General features: G+C 46.1%; 1 protein-coding gene across 1 annotated transcript; it reads right to left on the bottom strand.

Annotated features, from left to right (window-relative positions):
• Nucleotides 1–7468: 7468 nt before the first annotated feature.
• Nucleotides 7469–15427, bottom strand: LOC121870137. The gene is made up of 3 exons (XM_042371913.1): nt 15290–15427; nt 12488–12667; nt 7469–7750 (listed from the first exon to the last, which is right to left on the bottom strand). The coding sequence occupies exons 2-3, from the start codon at nt 12545–12547 to the stop codon at nt 7484–7486; spliced, it is 327 nt and encodes a 108-aa protein (XP_042227847.1). The 5' UTR covers nt 12548–12667; nt 15290–15427; the 3' UTR covers nt 7469–7483.
• Between the last annotated feature and the right edge of the window lie 2628 nt (nt 15428–18055).

Raw genomic sequence — 18055 nt, 5'->3', positions numbered from 1 at the left:
TGAAAGTAAGGACGAGGGATGCCACAGACCTTAGAAGGAGGGTAAAAGATGGAGGAAGTGAAGTATGGAATAAAAGTAGACACAAATATCGAAATAAAACTAGAAACAGGAGACACAGGAGCACAGGGAAGAAGGGAAGAAAGGGTGGGAGAGGAAGGAAGAAAAGACCAAATGCACAAAACCAAAAAGAGAAGAGTGTTAATGACAAGAGGATTTTACGGACCCCCGGAAGCTGAGAAATAGGAGCTTGGTCGTTAACTATTCCCAACATTGACCTACACGGGACCACCACACCGTCTAAGGCCTTTTTAGCAACATAGTCAGTTTTCATGCCAACAGTTGCAATAACAAGAAGTACAAGACGATGTAAGATTTCGTGTCACTCCTGCAAGAAATTATACCTTTCTACGTCTATAACTACAAGAGAAACTAGACTACAATGCAAGATTTTAACATTACGCCTCATAATAAATAATTTTACTTCCCCATGTTAACAGCGGCCATAACAGGGTGAATATAACACAATATAATGACTAATATGTGTACACGTTTACCTGCCATACTCCCTGTGGGTCTCAAGTGCTGTACAGTTATATAATGGTTCTCCTGTGTAATGTATAGAACTTTTGTTGTTGTTGACGCGGTGCCTGCCACCTGTGAAGGAGGGTCAGGCCAGTGTACTGAAGCAACTCTCTCTCTCTCTCTCTCTCTCTCTCTCTCTCTCTCTCTCTCTCTCTCTCTCTCTCTGTTATTTCTCCCTTTACTCTCCCTTACTCAATTGTTTGGCACTGTGCTTGAGTATGATTTAATGAATTTTCATACCAAATTTATTAAATACATACTTACGTGTGAGTGAGTGAGTGAGTGTGTGTTGGTGTGTGTACGTGTAATAATAATAATAAACGGTTTATTAATAGAGTTGCAGCCGGTGGCTGAAAATATGTAGACTTACATTTGATTTAGACATAATGATATAATATGCATTAAATACATTTACAGGGCTGTACAGTACATAAATCAGGAGTTGTTTATTATTTTAACAATAGATGTGATGGTGCTGTTCTTATATCTATCGGTGTGGGCTCTTATGGGCTGAATTTTGTTGTAGTGGCGGACTGCGCGACTTGGGTAGGGGGGCTGCCGGTGGCAGGAGGTAGCGATGACGAGGGTGGTGCATTAGTTGGCTGCCAAACCTTTCCAGTCCTTGGTGGTGGAGGTCACTGAGGGATCGCATTTCCAGGGTGGAGAGAGTGTTGGTGTAGCCGGATTATTCTGCGCCGAGCATGATTCTGCAGGCCCTTTTCTGTACCTTCTCTAGCTGACGTTGTTGGGTGGAGTTGAGAGGAGACGACCAGGCTGGTGACGCATACGTTAGTTTGGGGAGAATAAAGGCGTTGCAGATGGTCCTCAGCTCTGGCGTGGGTGTCCCAAGTGACCGAAGTCGTCGTAGCATGTAGAGACGGTACGAGGCAGCCTTGACTGTGTTATTTACATGGGCCTTCCAGTCAAGTTTGTTGTCTATAGTTACACCCAGGAGTTTGGCAAACTGCACCAGCTGGAGAGGATGGGCACCCACTGTCACTGCTGGGGCTTGTACTGGAGTGGTGGCGGTATTGATGTGCATGACTACGGTTTTGGTGTGGTTGATGGTGACGTGTGTGTGTGTGTGTGTGTGTGCGCGCGTGCTACTTCAACGGATATAACATTATACTGTATACACGTAGAGACGCCCACAAACCCGTCCATACACAAATAACGGCCCCTGAAACTCCCTCAACAACACCCTTAGAGGCACCAGAGCGTAACTTGTACACCAATGAGGCAACACCCAGCTGTCCCACATCCCCAAGATGGTCGGCCAGTCAGGGGTGAGGCGCTGGACTCTCACACTTGAGGTGAGGAGGATCACTCTGGCCTGACGCAAGGGAAACTGGGCCACGCTGGGAGACACAGACGAGACAATTATACTGTACACTATGTCCCTGTATACTAAGACAACTCTATTCATCATGGCAACCCTGTACCCTATGGCAACCCTGTACCCTATGGCAACCCTGTACCCTATGGCAACCCTATACCCTATGGCAACCCTGTACCCTATGGCAACCCTATACCCTATGGCAACCCTGTACCCTATGGCAACCCTGTACCCTATGGCAACTCCCTATACCCTATGGCAACCCTGTACCCTATGGCAACCCTGTACCCTATGGCAACCCTGTACCCTATGGCAACTCTGTACCCTATGGCAACCCTGTACACTATGGCAACCCTGTACCCTATGGCAACCCTATACCCTATGGCAACCCTATACCCTATGGCAACCCTGTACCCTATGGCAACCCTGTACCCTATGGCAACCCTGTACCCTATGGCAACCCAGTACCCTATGGCAACCCTGTACCCCATTGGAAGATTTGCTCACTTGAAACATCATTGCAACGACGTAATTTTGACAACAACTTACTGGTATGTGGCAACACTTGTAGCGACACATAACCACAAGAATGGCAAGACCTGAGCAAGTATCATGTGTCCAGAGGCTGTGGTTGGTGTTCCCTGGGCAGGTGACGGAGGCGTAACGTGGCATCATCTTCACCACCACCGCCACCCTCTCGCTCTAATACCCCTCCCCCCTCCCTCCCTCTCTCTCACCCCTTTTCAAATAACCTCTTACTTCTACTCTCTCCTTCCCTTACCCCCCCCATCCCTACTCTTGCAAATAACCTCCTCTGGCACCATCCCCCTACCCCATCCTCCTCCCAGGGCCCGACCTCCATTCGTCCGTGAAAGGTCAAGTTCAGTGTGGTCAGATTTTTTTTTTTTGCTCTCTCTCTATACAGGAAGGGATGGAGGGGACTTGTTTCAGAAGCCGGATGAGTGGGCGAGTGTAATGAGAGGAGATTACCACACGACAGAGTACAACCCTGACACGAGTCCATCTCCACGAGGGTAAAATGTCACTCTTCAAGTACACTCTCAACCTAACCTAACCCAAGGAAGTGAATCACGGGGATTGGACCTGAACACCTCTTTATCAACACGTCTGGTCTAGTGACGTTATCTAGGCCAGGTAACTACAGGTCGTCGTCATCCTCCTCGGCGACGTGTTACCGGGGACATGGAGAGGTGAAGAGATGTATCACGGTTACCCATCACCGTCAGTCTTCCCACCATTAAGGTACAGATTGTTAAAGCTTCGTGCGCTATAAGACCCGCTCATGTGAGAACCCATATAAATAAATTCCCACAAAAACGCTGACACCATGTTTATAATGACGTCTAAATTGTACCGAGTTGTATTACTTCAGGAGAAAACTGATCTTATGTAGCGGCGTTGAGAATCTGGGCTGAGATGACCTAGACAAGGAGAAACTGCCCCGCTGGATCTAGCAAGTCACGGGCCCGGGGTAAACAGAGGTGGTGGTGGGAAGGCACGGTCACCGCCACACACCCTCAACACTCATCCCTCACACCCTCAACACACACACCCTCAACACACACACCCCTCACACACTAAACACACCATTCACCCTCAACACTCACCCCTCACACCCTAAACACTCTCTTCCTCACCACTCACCCTTCACACCCTCAACACACACACCCCTCACACCCTCAACACACATCCCTCACACCCTCATCACACACACACACTCCTCACCCTCACCACACACCCCTCACCCTCACTACACACCCCTCACCCTCACCACACACCCCTCACCCTCACCACACACATCACCACAGTATCCCTGAAACATACCAACAATATCTGCTAAGAGTACTAGAAACTTTAGACCCAAAAACCTCTTTATAAAATGTCTGTATATCCAATGTCATTTGACTGGAATCAGACAAAAGTGACAACATTAAAGTCTGAGCGAAGTGAAACTATCATCCACCTTGTGTACAAACATGGCAGCCCACAACCCAGACCGTCTCTATTTGTGCCTCCCAGTCTTGAGTCAACAATGACGCTGTCATCTTTCTTTCGTCCTAAAACAAATCCAGGCGGTGTTTCTTAAGTCAACATTTGCGGCGTGGACATTCTTTCCGACTAGAACTCCGTGTAAAACAAAGCCGTGTCACAACACACTCGAGTGAACAAGAATTTTGTAATAATCGACGCTGTAACTGAGGGTGTCATCCAGCGGCCTCTGGACACCAGCCTCTACCAGTCACCGCCGCTCAGGAAGGTACACGCCAGCGTGTGAACGGGGACTATCGAGACGCTCCGGGTGTGGTCGTAGCCTACTTGGACAGGTCGTGCTGCTCCCACTGTTGTGTACCTCCTGTTAATTTAACTTCTCACTCAGTCCGCTTGAGTTACGTGGTGTGACTCACGTGAGGAAGGTGCAGGAGGCTGAGGGGTGACTTGTACAACAACACACAGTAGCTGGGGGCAAACCAGGTCGTCACGCCCGGGGACGACGGTGCTGGGACACGCATGGTAGTGAGGTGAGAACGGCATACAGGTACAGTACATAGGCAGTGGTGTGGTGCGCAGGTATTAGAATATATATATATATATATATATACGATAAATTCTTAGCTTTCGTCTTTATTCAAGACATCTTGAATAAAGACGAAAAGTGTTTCATTGTGTGATCTACATGAAATATATATATATATATATATATATATATATATATATATATATATATATATATATATATATATATATATATATATATATATATATATATATATATATATATATAGAGAGAGAGAGAGAGAGAGAGAGAGAGAGAGAGAGAGCAATAATCCTCAACCGAGATTCAAACTTACGACACCACCACCACCAGTCCCACCCAGCCACACGTCACGCCCACAAAACTGGCACTTCCCGCCACTCCGCTGTTCTCACGCTGACCATCATTAACAACTATCTTGCAAATGTCTACCTGTTCATCAACCTTAATCAACTCCTGGTGAGACGTGTTGGCCAAACAATTTCAAGCACATCACCTCAGCGGAGTAACACGACAACTTCCCACCCCTCACTATAAATTCTTGACTCTGTACTTAGATTTTAAAGTGCCTTCGTGGACTTGACAATGGAATATTTTTTTCTCAGAATTTTCACTCAAACTTTTGTACTTAATACTTACCATCCTACTATTGACGTAACAAGCAAAGGAATGCTATGGGTTTATTTAGTAAACAGCAAGTAGGCGGTGACTCGGCTTTTTCATGAAGTTACAAAAACATCAATGATATTAGCAGGAAGGAACCTCTGAGTACTCCCATAGTTCAGTAGATTTGTTGTCAATTCATAAAATATGCAAAAGGTGGTTGAGCCCACGGCATACTTCTTATTTCCTAAGAAAACTCAAAATCGTCTTCGCCTTGATCCGCCGCCACCTAAGTTTGGGGGAAAACGTGAAAGAAAACACGCACCATCGTTAAGAGAGGAGTCATTGTATATATTACTGTACCAACTTTAACGCGACTTTCACGCTGTTTGCTCACGTGGAAATATCTAGTTAATATTGTAAGTGAATGGTAAGACTTTACATTAATACACCAATCATTTAGTAATATGCGTCATCATCCAGAGAAACTCCCTAAGTAAAAGTAAGGTCGGACACTGACAAAAAACCCCACAGCTAACGCCACTTACCACAGCAGCTTCAGCACGCTGGAGTCTTATGATTTCTACTCTTAAGTTCTCCCAACTGTCGTATTTTTGGAGCTGACGGTACAAGCCCTTACCCTTGCAGCTCCTTGAATCATAAATAATATTCGATTACTATTGATATATCGCAAATAGATACATATGAAACTGTTAAACACACCCAGTTCTGATTCACTTCAACGCTGAATTTAATGTCTGTAAAGATATAATTGCTTGAAAACATGGCATTGGAGGAGATATTCTAAATTGGATTAGGGCGTGGTTACAGGACTGGACACAACGAGTAAGCATTTGCGGCACTAAATCCGATTGGAGTAACGTCACTAGTGGAGTACCCCAGGGCTCAGTACTTGGACCATTATTGTTTATTATATACGTAAACAACATAGATATCGGCGTAGACAGCAACATAAGTAAATTTGCTGATAACACTAAAATAGGGCGAGTAATTAAAACTGACGAGGACTCCGCAAAACTAGAGGAAGACCTAAAAAAAAATTTCGAATGGTCTGAAAATGGCAAATGAAATTCAATGTGGACAAATGTAAAGTACTTAGCCTAGGAGATGTAAACAGAGAAACCTGATGAGCAACGATGTTATAGAGAAATCTGACTGTGAGAAAGATCAAGGAGTAACGATACGTAGGAATCTTAAGCCAAGTAAACAATGTGTATTTGTTCGAAACAAGGCTAACACAGTAATTGGGTTAATACAAAGGAGTGTATAGTTACAAGACTAGCGAGGTCATCCTAAAACTATATCTTGCGCTTGTGAGACCTCACTTGGATTACGCAGTTCAGTTCAGTTCTGGTCACCGTACTGCAGAATGGATATAGAATCCATAGAAAGAATTCAGAGGAGAATGACAAGACTAATCCCGGGCATATGGAGCCTTGAGTACAGAGACAGGTTAAAGCATCTTAATTTACACTCCCTCGAGAGACGTAGAGTGAGGGGCGATATGATAGAGGTGTATAAATGGAAGTCAGGGCTAAACAACGGGGACACTACGAAGGTACTCAAACTATCCAACACTAGTTTTAAAATGGACAAATTTAGATTTAGGCGCGAAAGAGATAAACGTTGGTTTGGAAACAGAGTAGTGGACGAGTGGAATAAGTTACCAAACATCGTCATTAACTCGAATACGCTGGATAGCTTCAAACATAGGTTGGATGGATTATGAGTAATAGGGGTTGGGTGTAAATGGGACTGCCCTGTATGGGCCAATAGGCCCGCTGCAGTTTCCTCCATTCTTATGTTCTTATGTGTGAAAAAAAAGTTTAACAAAGAAAATTTATCGTCGAAGTCACAAACACATTCATGATTTCGGAGAACACATTCAGCAATACTTCTATTTTCGCTAATTATTACGTATATCAAGACAAATGACAAACAATACAACAACGGAAACAGTCATATCTTTAGTATTATCATCGTTTAGGTCATCCAGCGAATTTTAGGGGGTTTGGTGGGGCGAAGCTCCGGTTAGATTAGGTTCCATTAAGTTATGTTAGATTAGTTTGGATATTTAAACACAGGGATGACAGAAACTATAATTTTACCAAATATTTAGATATTAAAATAAGCAATAACGTGAACCATAATTGGGTATCATTAACAGTTTTATGTGGATTTATTTGTGATATAGAATAATAATTAATCGGTTATATAATGAGCAGCAAGGTGGGCGGGTCTTGTACCGTCAGCTAAAACTCCCTGACTACAGTCATTATACTGCAGCTGACTACAACACGCCTGTTATATGATCACACTGGAGATGTCAAGCCTTCACCTTAACAACAAGTGTCCCGTGATGGGTGGAAGAGATGATGGTATAAGTACTAAGACTCAGGGTGTAGGAACAACACTATAAGGTACTCACCATTGGTGGCCATCACTGCCAAGACCTCGCCGCCACGAGCCTCCAGGGAGATGCCGTCCAAGAGATGGGTCCGCCCACCACGCCCATGCGTCTCGTACACCAGCCCACGGACCTGAAGGTGGGGGCCCTTGATGCCCATGCCGCCCTCCTCTGGCCAGGGGTTGTCGCGGGGGAAGAGCTTATCGTTGAGCATGGGCGGCTCCCGGTAAGCTGTCCCGTCCGGGGGCTGTTTGGGACCAGGGGAGTAGTGCTGGTGAATGTTGTGGGCGTGCAAGCGGTGGGTGGTGGTGGGGTAGTTGTTGGTGGTGGTGGGGTAGTTGTTGGTGGTGGTGGGGTAGTTGTTGGTGGTGGTGGGGTAGTTGTTGGTGGTGGTGGGGTAGTTGTTGGTGGTGGTGGGGTAGTTGTTAGTGGTGGTGGGGTAGTTGTTAGTGGTGGGGTTGCTGTTGGTGGGGTAGTTGTTGTTGTTGGTGGGGTTGTAGGTGTAGGAGGACAGGTGTGAGTTGGGTGCCAGTGTGGAGGTGTTAATGCGGTTAGTGGTGGAGTGGTGAGGGGTGGTGAAGGGGTAGTGTGAGGGCGAGGGGTACTTGGTACTCGGGTAGGGGGGGTACTGTGAGGTGTGGTTGGGAGAGGCGTAGGAGAAGCGAGAGTACCCGGAGGTCTTGTGTGAGGGAGGTGAGAGTACGGGGGAGGGTTTGTGTGTGGAGGGCAGGGGGCGGTAGGGCAGTGGGAAGGAGTTGGAGGTGGTGGGGGAGGGGAGGGCGGGAGGGAAGGAACGAGCAGGGAAACTCTTTAGCCGAATGTACTCCATTATGTTGATACAAGAGACTGAGATGAGAGGCAACCTGAAGATAACTGTGCTATCTCGTCAGTATCGTCAGCAGTCACGTGTGTTGTGGTAGACAGTGTGGTGCTGTGGTGCTGCACGTCATCACGAGGGTAAGAAACACCAGTTAAAGTTATTGTTTACAGTCCGCATCACACTGTGTCCTCGTTGTTAACAGTACACCACAATTCTTGTAAATCACTACACTTTCTCACTTAAAACTCCCAACTCCCAACACAGGATTAAGTCACTTCAAGACACCATCAACAACACAGTACCGGGAACAACTCGCTCTCCTCCACGTAACTCAGTGTGGCTTCTTTAACTGACATCAAAACACAATGTTTCTCATAAGAGGTCAGGAGATGTGGTCATCACACGGCACAGAAGGCAGGGAGACACAGGGTAGTGCCTCCGTGGTGATGACTGGAGGGACGTCGGGACACACACTCACACCCAACGACGGTCCGCTAGACACTGCCAGTGACAAACTAACTCGAACGCTCCGCGGCCCCCGGCCCGGTCCCGGCTCATCCTCAGTTCCCACCGCCCCATAACCAATCCATTTTAGTTTCACGACACACGCTCACACCTCCCTCACACTCCCACACGACCTATCACATGTACACACCGAGGTATGCTTGTCAAGCATTACATGTGTCTTTCACAGTGACTCGGGAAGATTAACTCTCCTAATACTTGTGACATGGCAAGAGTTTCCAGAGCTTTACCTGAGCTAATGATTGTTTCTCCCATTAAAGATGGCAATAAAGGCGGCTTTTTATTCCTCATAAGCACTAATAACTGTTTATGAGGCAGTTAAACTATGTTAATGACCAGCCACACTGTCTATCAGGGATACATTAGGCAGTACTGAATATATCGTGTATATTGGAGTGTAGAGACAACAACTAAGGTCACACACACACAGGTGATCCCCGAGATGGCGTCATACTTATACCTAGACTATCATAACAAAAAATACTGGAGATACGTGAGAACTCATCTAACTGGTTCACTCACAAGATGGCGTCAGAGGTGCACGTAGACTACCAAAACAGACTCGCTGGGAGAACACAAACTCTCGACACACAGTAACAATTATGTCTTCGTGTTATGTCTTAAAATTGACTTCATCAAAGGAAAAGGCCGTTCGTGTCCGTCTGTCTTTATGTCACTGTGAAGACTTTTGTTATTAACACACTTCACCTAAGATCGTTGAACAAGTATTAATTATTTAATGTTGCTACGGCTTATGTTCCTGTCAACACTTGTGATTTTAGGCTCAAATGATGGTGTTATTATTATTATCATTAGACAGAGCAGCCCACCAGCCATCAACCAGGTAGTAGTGTCAATGATAAATAACCCTTAAAGCCTCTAAATGATTTAATCTCGTGGTCTATAACGAATGGGACAATTAAACCGAGTAGTTGTGGTTAATATGTGTGTGTGTGTATTGTTAACATCTGTAGTGAAGATTGACACTAAATTTATTATTTACTGTTCGGAGGTGAGGGGGGCGATAAAGGCCTCACGCAGTAAATCTACAACGGTGCCATACGTTGAGAGACGGTATGGTTCTTCTGGGCCCGTCACTCACTCTTCCCTCATCCTCTCGTCCCCACTGTCACCCCCTTTCACCCCCTCCTCCCCCTACTCTCAACCCCCTACTCTCACCCCCTACTCTCACACCGTCCTCCCCCACTCACCCCATCTCACCCCCACCTCCCCTACTCCCCACTCTCACCCCTACTCTCACCCCCCACTCTCACCCCCCCTCTCACCCCCTACTCTCACCCTCTACTCTCCACCGTCCTCCCCACTCTCACCCCTACTCTCACCCCTACTCTCACCCCCACCTCACCCCCCACTCTCACCCCCCCTCTCTCACCCTACTCTCACACCGTCCTCCCCCACTCTCACCCCTTCTCTCACCCCCTACTCTCACCCCCTACTCTCCCACCCCCACCCCTCACCCCCACTCCTCACCCCACTCTCCCCACCCCCTTCTCTCACCCACTCTCACCCTCTCACCCCCACCCCTCACCCCACTCTACCCCCACTCTCACCCTCTCTCTCACACCGTCCTCCCCCACTCTCACCCCTCTCTCACCCCCTACTCACCCCCTACTCTCACCCCCACCCTCACCCCCACTCTCACCCCCCACTCTCCACCTCCCTCTCTCCCCCCCCCTACTCTCACCCCCACCCTCCCCCCACTCTCACCCCACTCACTCTCTCTCGTCCTCCCCCACTCTCACCCCTTCTCTCTCCCCCTCTCCCCTCACCCCCCACCCTCACCCCCACTCTCACCCCACTACCCCTACTCTCACCCCCCTACTCTCACCCCCACTCTCACCCCCCTCACCCCCATCTCACCCCTCCACCCTCACCCCTACCCTCACCCCTCCTCTCACCCATACCTCACCCCCACTCTCACCCCCACTCTCACCCCTCTCACCTCCCTCCTCACCCTCCACCCTCACCCCTACCCTCACCCCCACCCTCACCCCCCTCTCACCCCATCTCTCACCCCACTCTCCTCTCACCCCTCTCACCCCTCTCTCACCCCCCTACTCTCACCCCATACTCTCACCCCCCTCTCACCCCCTACTCTCCACCCCCCTCTCACCCCCCTACTTTCACCCCCACTTTCACCCCCTCCCTCACCCCTACTCTCACCCCCATACTCTCATCCCCTCTCACCCCCATACCCTCACCCCCACCCTCACCCCTACTCTCACCCCTCTCACCCCCTCTCTCACACCCTACTCTCACCCCCTACTCTCACCCCATACTCTCCACCCCTCTCACCCTATTCTCCCCCTACTCTCACCCCCACTCTCACCTCCACTGTCACCCCCACCCTCAGCCCCACCCTCACCCCCTACTCTCACCCCCTATCTCTCACCCCTACTCTCACCCCCTCTCACCCCCCTCTCTCTCACCCCAGGGAGGACTATCAACCCGCTAACAGGTACTGTACTTATAACGCTAATTACATACATACATACATACATACATACATACATACATACATACATACACAGTACCGTTCGCGCCAAAGCCACCTTATAATTTTGCTAGAGAGACATTGACGTTTTATTCAAGTAGTTTCTATATTTTATGGTAGAGTAAAGTTGGAGTGTTTTATATTCCCTTGAACACACACACACACACAACACACACACACACACACACACACACACACACACACACACACACACACACACACACACACACACACAAGTTATCGAAAGTTTAGTTAAGGTTGTCTTGGATCACCTGAAGAATCTCTAACCTAGCATATTTCACCTAAAGACGTCACGGAAGGAGGGGGTCATCAGTGGGGGTGCCATAAGAGGGAGGGGGCCAACAGTGATGACGCCATAAGAGGGAGAGAGGCCACTGCGGTGAGGCCATAAGAGGGAGGAGTCATCAGTGGGGTGTCATAAGAGGGAGGGGTCATCAGTGATGACGTCATAAGAGGAGGAGTCATCAGTGGTGAGGTCATAAGAGGAGGGGTCATCAGTGATGACGCTGCAAGAGGGAGAGGTCATCAGTGGTGAGGCCTGGGCAAGAGGAGGAGTCACTGTGGGGGGTGTCATAAGAGGAGGGTCATCGCGATGACGTCATAAGAGGAGGGGTCATCAGTGGTGACGTCATAAGAGGGAGGAGTCATCAGTGGTGACGTCCTAAGAGGGAGGGGTCATCAGTGGTGACGTCATAAGAGGGAGGGGTCCAAAAGATTTGTAATGTTAGTGATGATATGAAGTCTGTCGTAAGGTGTACATGTAGGTCAATTATTACGTAGAAATACACCATATGTATTTCTTAAATGTATATAAAGGTGAGTGGTTGATAATATAGCTGCTACTGATGAAATTAGTGACAGTAGGTTTTTATGTAATGTGTCTGATGGGAATTAGTGTTTTATAATATGGCTGTGACTTAATAACTATGGTCTACAATATATCTATAATCAATATGGCTAAAGGAAACCGTTTTATAATATGACTTAATCAATAACAAAAAATAATACTATAGCTAAATAAAGTATTAGAATATAGATGTTCCTTAATGACAATAAGACCAAATGATAATAAACACGTAACACAATATATCTCTTAGACTGACCTGGTTAAATATAGCGCCGTGTTGCCTGGAGCGGCGGGACTGACGGGACACGAGGGACATCTGTGAGCCAGCGAGTTTATTGAAGCCTCGACCACCACCAGCGGCGGCAGCGGCGGCAGCAGCAGCACGACGCTCACGGTAGTACACATCTGACCCCAGCAAGTTGGCCTCACTGGAGCTCTGTGGTGAGGACGGTAGAGAAAAATAGTTGTGACAGTGATTCACTTTCTTTTTTATCTTTCTTTTGTCTTTATTTATTCCATTACTTATATATCGTCTTGACTCCTCTTCCACTTTTGTGTACGAGTATCTCCAGGAATAGGGTTAAATTGAGAGCAAAATAGGGACTGGAAAGACAATAAGTAGAAGTCCTTTTGTACTGTTGAAATAGTGTGTTGAAGGAGAGAGAGAGAGAGAGAGAGAGAGAGAGAGAGGTCAGAATCATTACAGTCAACGCCATCAGCACTTAGTCATCAAGCTCTCGCCTCCCCACATCCTGATTGGCTGCTGTGAGAGGCAGAGGGTGACTGACTACCTCCCTGTTAGTAGCCGTCACCAAACAATGACACACTCAGCTACTGTCAGTTTTGGTCCTGTGTAAATCATTGTCGGTGGTGGTATGTGGTAGTGGTAGTGATAGTGATGGTAATGGTGATAGTGGTAATGGTGGTAGTGATGGAAATGATGGTGGCGTAAACAGTGGTGGTGAATTTTGTGGTGACGATAGTGATGATGATCTTTGTAATGAGGGTGATGGTGAAGATAGTGATAACAGTACAGATGACAGTGGACTCCCAAAACAGCTACTCTACAGCCATTTAAAGATAAGCTAACGTAGTGCTGACTAACAACGGAAAAAGACCAAGAAGTGCTAAATCGACACCCGGAAACCATCACCCTACACCATGACACCTGGAAAAATGGCACACTAGATGCAGCCCTCCACACATAAAAAAAAAACCTCTGTCGCCGCCCCTCCCGCACTAGATGTAGCCCACCACACATACAACCTTCGTGAACGACCCTGACGAACCCGTATTGACATCTCGAGTCACTTTAGAGTTAACAATGGAAAACGACACCAATAAAAAGTTTCCCAACATTTCGTTATAATCACCTCCAAGTGACAGCAGAGACAGAGACAGAGAGAGAGAGAGAGAGTAGTGATGATGACGGTAAAGATGAAGAAGATAAATTAGGTCCAGTGTTTATCATAATTCTTATAAGAGGGAACGTCAGTGAGAGGTCGTGAGTGAAGGCTGTGTTAATCATGATATAGGGAGACATTGTGTACTGAAGGTGAGAGAGTAAAGCGGCTGATAGTGGGATATTATTGTTTGTAGGAGATGGAGAGGCAAAAGGTTAGCATTTACCAGCTGTGTGTGATGACTGTTAGGTGGTATGCTGGGGCTGGGTGCAGGGGGGCTGGGTGTAGGAGAGTTGGGGGCTGAGTATTGGGGTCTGGATAAAGTGATTGAGTGAAGGGGGCTAAGTGCAGACATTATGAGAACAATAATGGCTTAAGATAGATTGTAATTAAGACAGACAGACAGACAGATCAAAACACTATACATTGAGGTACTAATAACAATTAGATACATTAAATAAAGGAACCAACATGACCATATATAGAAGATTTAACAGAAAATTCGTAACACCATAATTCATCAAAGGACGAATGCACCACGAGTCATCAGTATACTCAAGGTGTTAACTCATTATACTCGGGGGGTTAAGTCATCGTACTCAAGGGATTAAGTCATTGTACTCAGGGGGTTAAGTCATCGTACTCAAGGGATTAAATCATCGTACTCAGGGGGTTAACTCATTGTACTCAGGAGGTTAAGTCATCGTATTCAATGGTTCCAGTTGTTCGGTACTGAGTCGAGTCATGCGTGTGGTTCAGTAGAATGGGGGAGAGAGGATGAGGTGGTCCCTGTGAGAGAGAGAGAGAGCCATCTAATGCGAGAAATAACAGACTTACAGATAGCGAGGATGATTGAGAGTAACGGATAATGCAATAATGTTAATAAGGCAAACTATTTCAACAACTGAGACAGACAGACAGACAGGCAGACAAACAGAAACCAGCTTTTTTTTTTAGTGTCTTCGATTATGCTCCCTCACAGTATCTTACTCGACAAAATACTACTGGACAAAATACTATTGGACAAAATACTATTGGACAAAATACTATTGGACAAAATACTATTAGACAAAATACTATTGGACAAAATACTATTGGACAAAATACTATTGGACAAAATACTATTGGACAAAATACTATTGGACAAAATACTATTGGACAAAATACTATTGGACAAAATGCTATTGGACAAAATACTATTGGACAAAATACTATTGGACAAAATCTTACTGGACGAAAAACTACTGGACAAAATACTACTGGACGAAAAACTACTGGACAAAATGCTATTGGACAAAATGCTATTGGACAAAATCTTACTGGACGAAAAACTACTGGATTAGAATGGTAGTTTGTGTATTGGGTCTGACTATGTATATATGTGTCTTTCTGTGTCCTTTTACCTGTCCGTCTGTCTCTATGCCTTTGCTGTCTGTCTCTGCGTCTGCCTGTCTGTCTGTTTGTGTTTCTGTGTTTCTGTCTGTGCCTTTATCTTACTTGGTTTATATCTCTTTGTCTATCTCACTGTTTACTTGTCTGTCTGTTTCTTTATCTTTCACTGTATATTTTTGTCATTGTCTTTCCTTGTCTGTTTCTGTGTGTGTGTGTGTGTGTGTGTGTGTGTGTGTGTGTGTGTGTGTGTGTCTCCAGCTCACCTTAACCTTGGGGTCCCTGGTGGCGGGTGGTGGGTTCCAGTCTCTGGCCGCCAGCAGGTCAGGGTTACTCTTACTCCTAGTGTACCTGTCCCCTCGGCCGATGGGTGACGCCCCTCCTTCTCTTCCTCTTCCTCCTCCTCCTCCTCCTCCTCCTCCCCCTCCTCCTCCTCCGCCTCCGCCACCGTCATCGCTCGAGTCGTAGCCACTGCTGCCGTCGCGTCCTGCCAGAGTTGGAGGGAAAACCCGAGGTAGTCCGAACTTGAGGTAGGTAAACATGTTTGATCCCAACTCGCTCTTGGGGCCATACCTGCAACACAGAGAGAGTGTATGTGTGTTAGTTGCTCATTACGGGGACCTGTACCAGCAGGCAATACACAGAAGAGAGTGAGTCTCAGCTGCATGTTAAGAGGATCTTTACCTGCAATATAAAAAAGTTTTCGTGTCAGCAGTTTATTAATAGGACCTGCACCTGCGATGCACAGAAAGAATGCGTTCGTGTCAGGTGGTTGTAGCGGCTGTACTGTACCTGCAGAACAAAAGATCCGTACAACCTTTTCAAGGTTATCAGGATTCCTGGTGTTATGTTTTCAACTTGAACATTCACAGTTGACGACACAAGGAAAATAAGCGATTATCATTGATTTGTTTTGTGCTTACGACTCAAGAGGTTAGACCTGGAGGAACCATCAAGGATGTGTGGGAGCTGTGCCTTAAGTAAACTGTCTCCCCCCATGCAGCCAGAACTTGACTCCTTCACCTAAATATATTTTCCTGAAATTTTCTTCTTCCGTAGACAGCTGAAGGTGGCAGCAAGTGAGTCCTCCTGCCAGATGAAGTATTTTGTACACTCCCACGACGCTGAGTCGATTTCCCACTGTCTCACCTGTGTCGCACTCCCAAAGATCCCGTTTCACTTGTCGTTTACTTCGTCAGATGCTGAGACAGGAGGGAGGGGGGGGGGAGGCATTGAATTTTGAGATTGAGATAATATTTTCTTTCTCTGCGTTTGTGAGGGCAGGAGGCAGGCTGTGACCCGCCAGTGAACGATGCGAGTAAAATGGTGTCGGGTCAATCACACGATTCACTCAAACAATGTTTTCTTGGTGTACAACATAACGTGACCTGACACCGCACATTGATCCTGACCGACGAGTGTCTTCTGTTGTCACGCCAGAATTTATCTATGTGTACTCGTATCTATAGTATTAATTGATAACTAAAATGAAATAACACCTAAAAGGCGCTAGAACTCCAAGACTGGCTTATTATTGCGAAAGAATCTCCCAAGTTATTAGCAAGAATGAAAACTATGGGTCATACACTGATATAGTTTCAGTATCATTATATTTACCGCAAAAAACAACAAAGTGACGCGTAATGTGTGAAGACCTAGGCCAGGCAGGTACAGCGGTTAGCTCCTTATTAGCTTAAAATACAAACCTTCAGCATACAATAGGTATTTCATCCTCCAGCAACATGACAGAAAGCGAGAAGGGAAACATATGTTGGCTCAGTCCTGCCACTAAACCTTGCCTGTTATAAAGAAAACGTCCAGGGGTGAGAAGTCGAACCCAGCAGCTGGTTTTCAGAGGTTCACACGTTAAGCAATTATCTAAAAAGAGCCTTAGATACGCTTCTAATTGACTCACTTAAGCAAGAACACAAACTTGGAGATTAAGAAAGCTGATCGAAATTGCACTGGTCCTCCCTCACCACCAGAGGCATCCTCCACTTATCCAAAACAAATGAGGAATGAAACGCACAAAATCTCTGGGAACTGAACTCAGGCGAATAAGTGAAGATTGCTATCACGGTCTTGGGTGTAACGGGGGAGGAGGAGGAGGAGGAGGAACAGCGGGCCAGGTGATGCTCCACGCTGGCCCTCTGATAAGTGGTTTGCTTAACGTTCTCTACCTCGTACTTGGGACCCTCTTCTTCCTCCCCCTCCTCTCCCTCCTCCCCTCCTCCTCCTCCCCCTCCCCTCCCTTCCTCCTCTTCCTCCTCTTCCTCCTCCCAAATTACTACCCCGCTAATATTAAATCCGCCTTCTGTAGATGTTATAAGTCTCTCCCTATTATCATCCACCAAATATTCAGATTCACAGTTACAAGAGCAGTTACAGGTACAGGTACAAACATTTCATTATAATACACCAGTAATTCTCAGGATCGGTACAGGAGTTACGTCAATAGTTAGTTGTTACGTCATATCATCTTGTGTGAAAGGACTGGTAAGTTGATGTTCACTCGTTATTGAAAAATGTAAATCACCTTTAAATTTTTGGTTATATGAAAACAGAATATGAATAAAAGCAAAAACTAAGATGAAAAAAATATAAATGAATTATGAATGAATTAAACTAAGATCAAAGATACATAAAGAAATAATACAAGGATGAAAACAAATAAATAATTAAATTGACCTGAAAAAAAATTGAAAAAATACCACAAAAGATGAAAAAAAAAATAATACCAAGAAGAAGAAATATATGTAAATAATACGATTGTAAAAAAAAAAAAATACACGAATGATAAGAAAATAAAAATAGCAACAGTGGCACAACACACAAGACCACCTCACAAGATGTCTCCCTCAGGCAACACAGGCAGTAATACTCAGGCAACACAGGCAGTAATACTCAGGCAACACAGGCAGTAATACTCAGGCAACACAGGCAGTAACACTCAGGCGATACAGGCAGTAATACTCAGGCAACACAGGCAGTAATACTCAGGCAACACAGGCAGTAATACTCAGGCAACACAG

Source organism: Homarus americanus, unplaced genomic scaffold (assembly GCF_018991925.1).
Source record: "Homarus americanus isolate GMGI-L3 unplaced genomic scaffold, GMGI_Hamer_2.0 scaffold34494, whole genome shotgun sequence".
NCBI classification, from domain to species: Eukaryota; Metazoa; Arthropoda; class Malacostraca; order Decapoda; family Nephropidae; genus Homarus; species Homarus americanus.
Note: the sequence above shows the minus strand (reverse complement) of the source record. Positions and strands in the feature narration are given on the sequence as shown.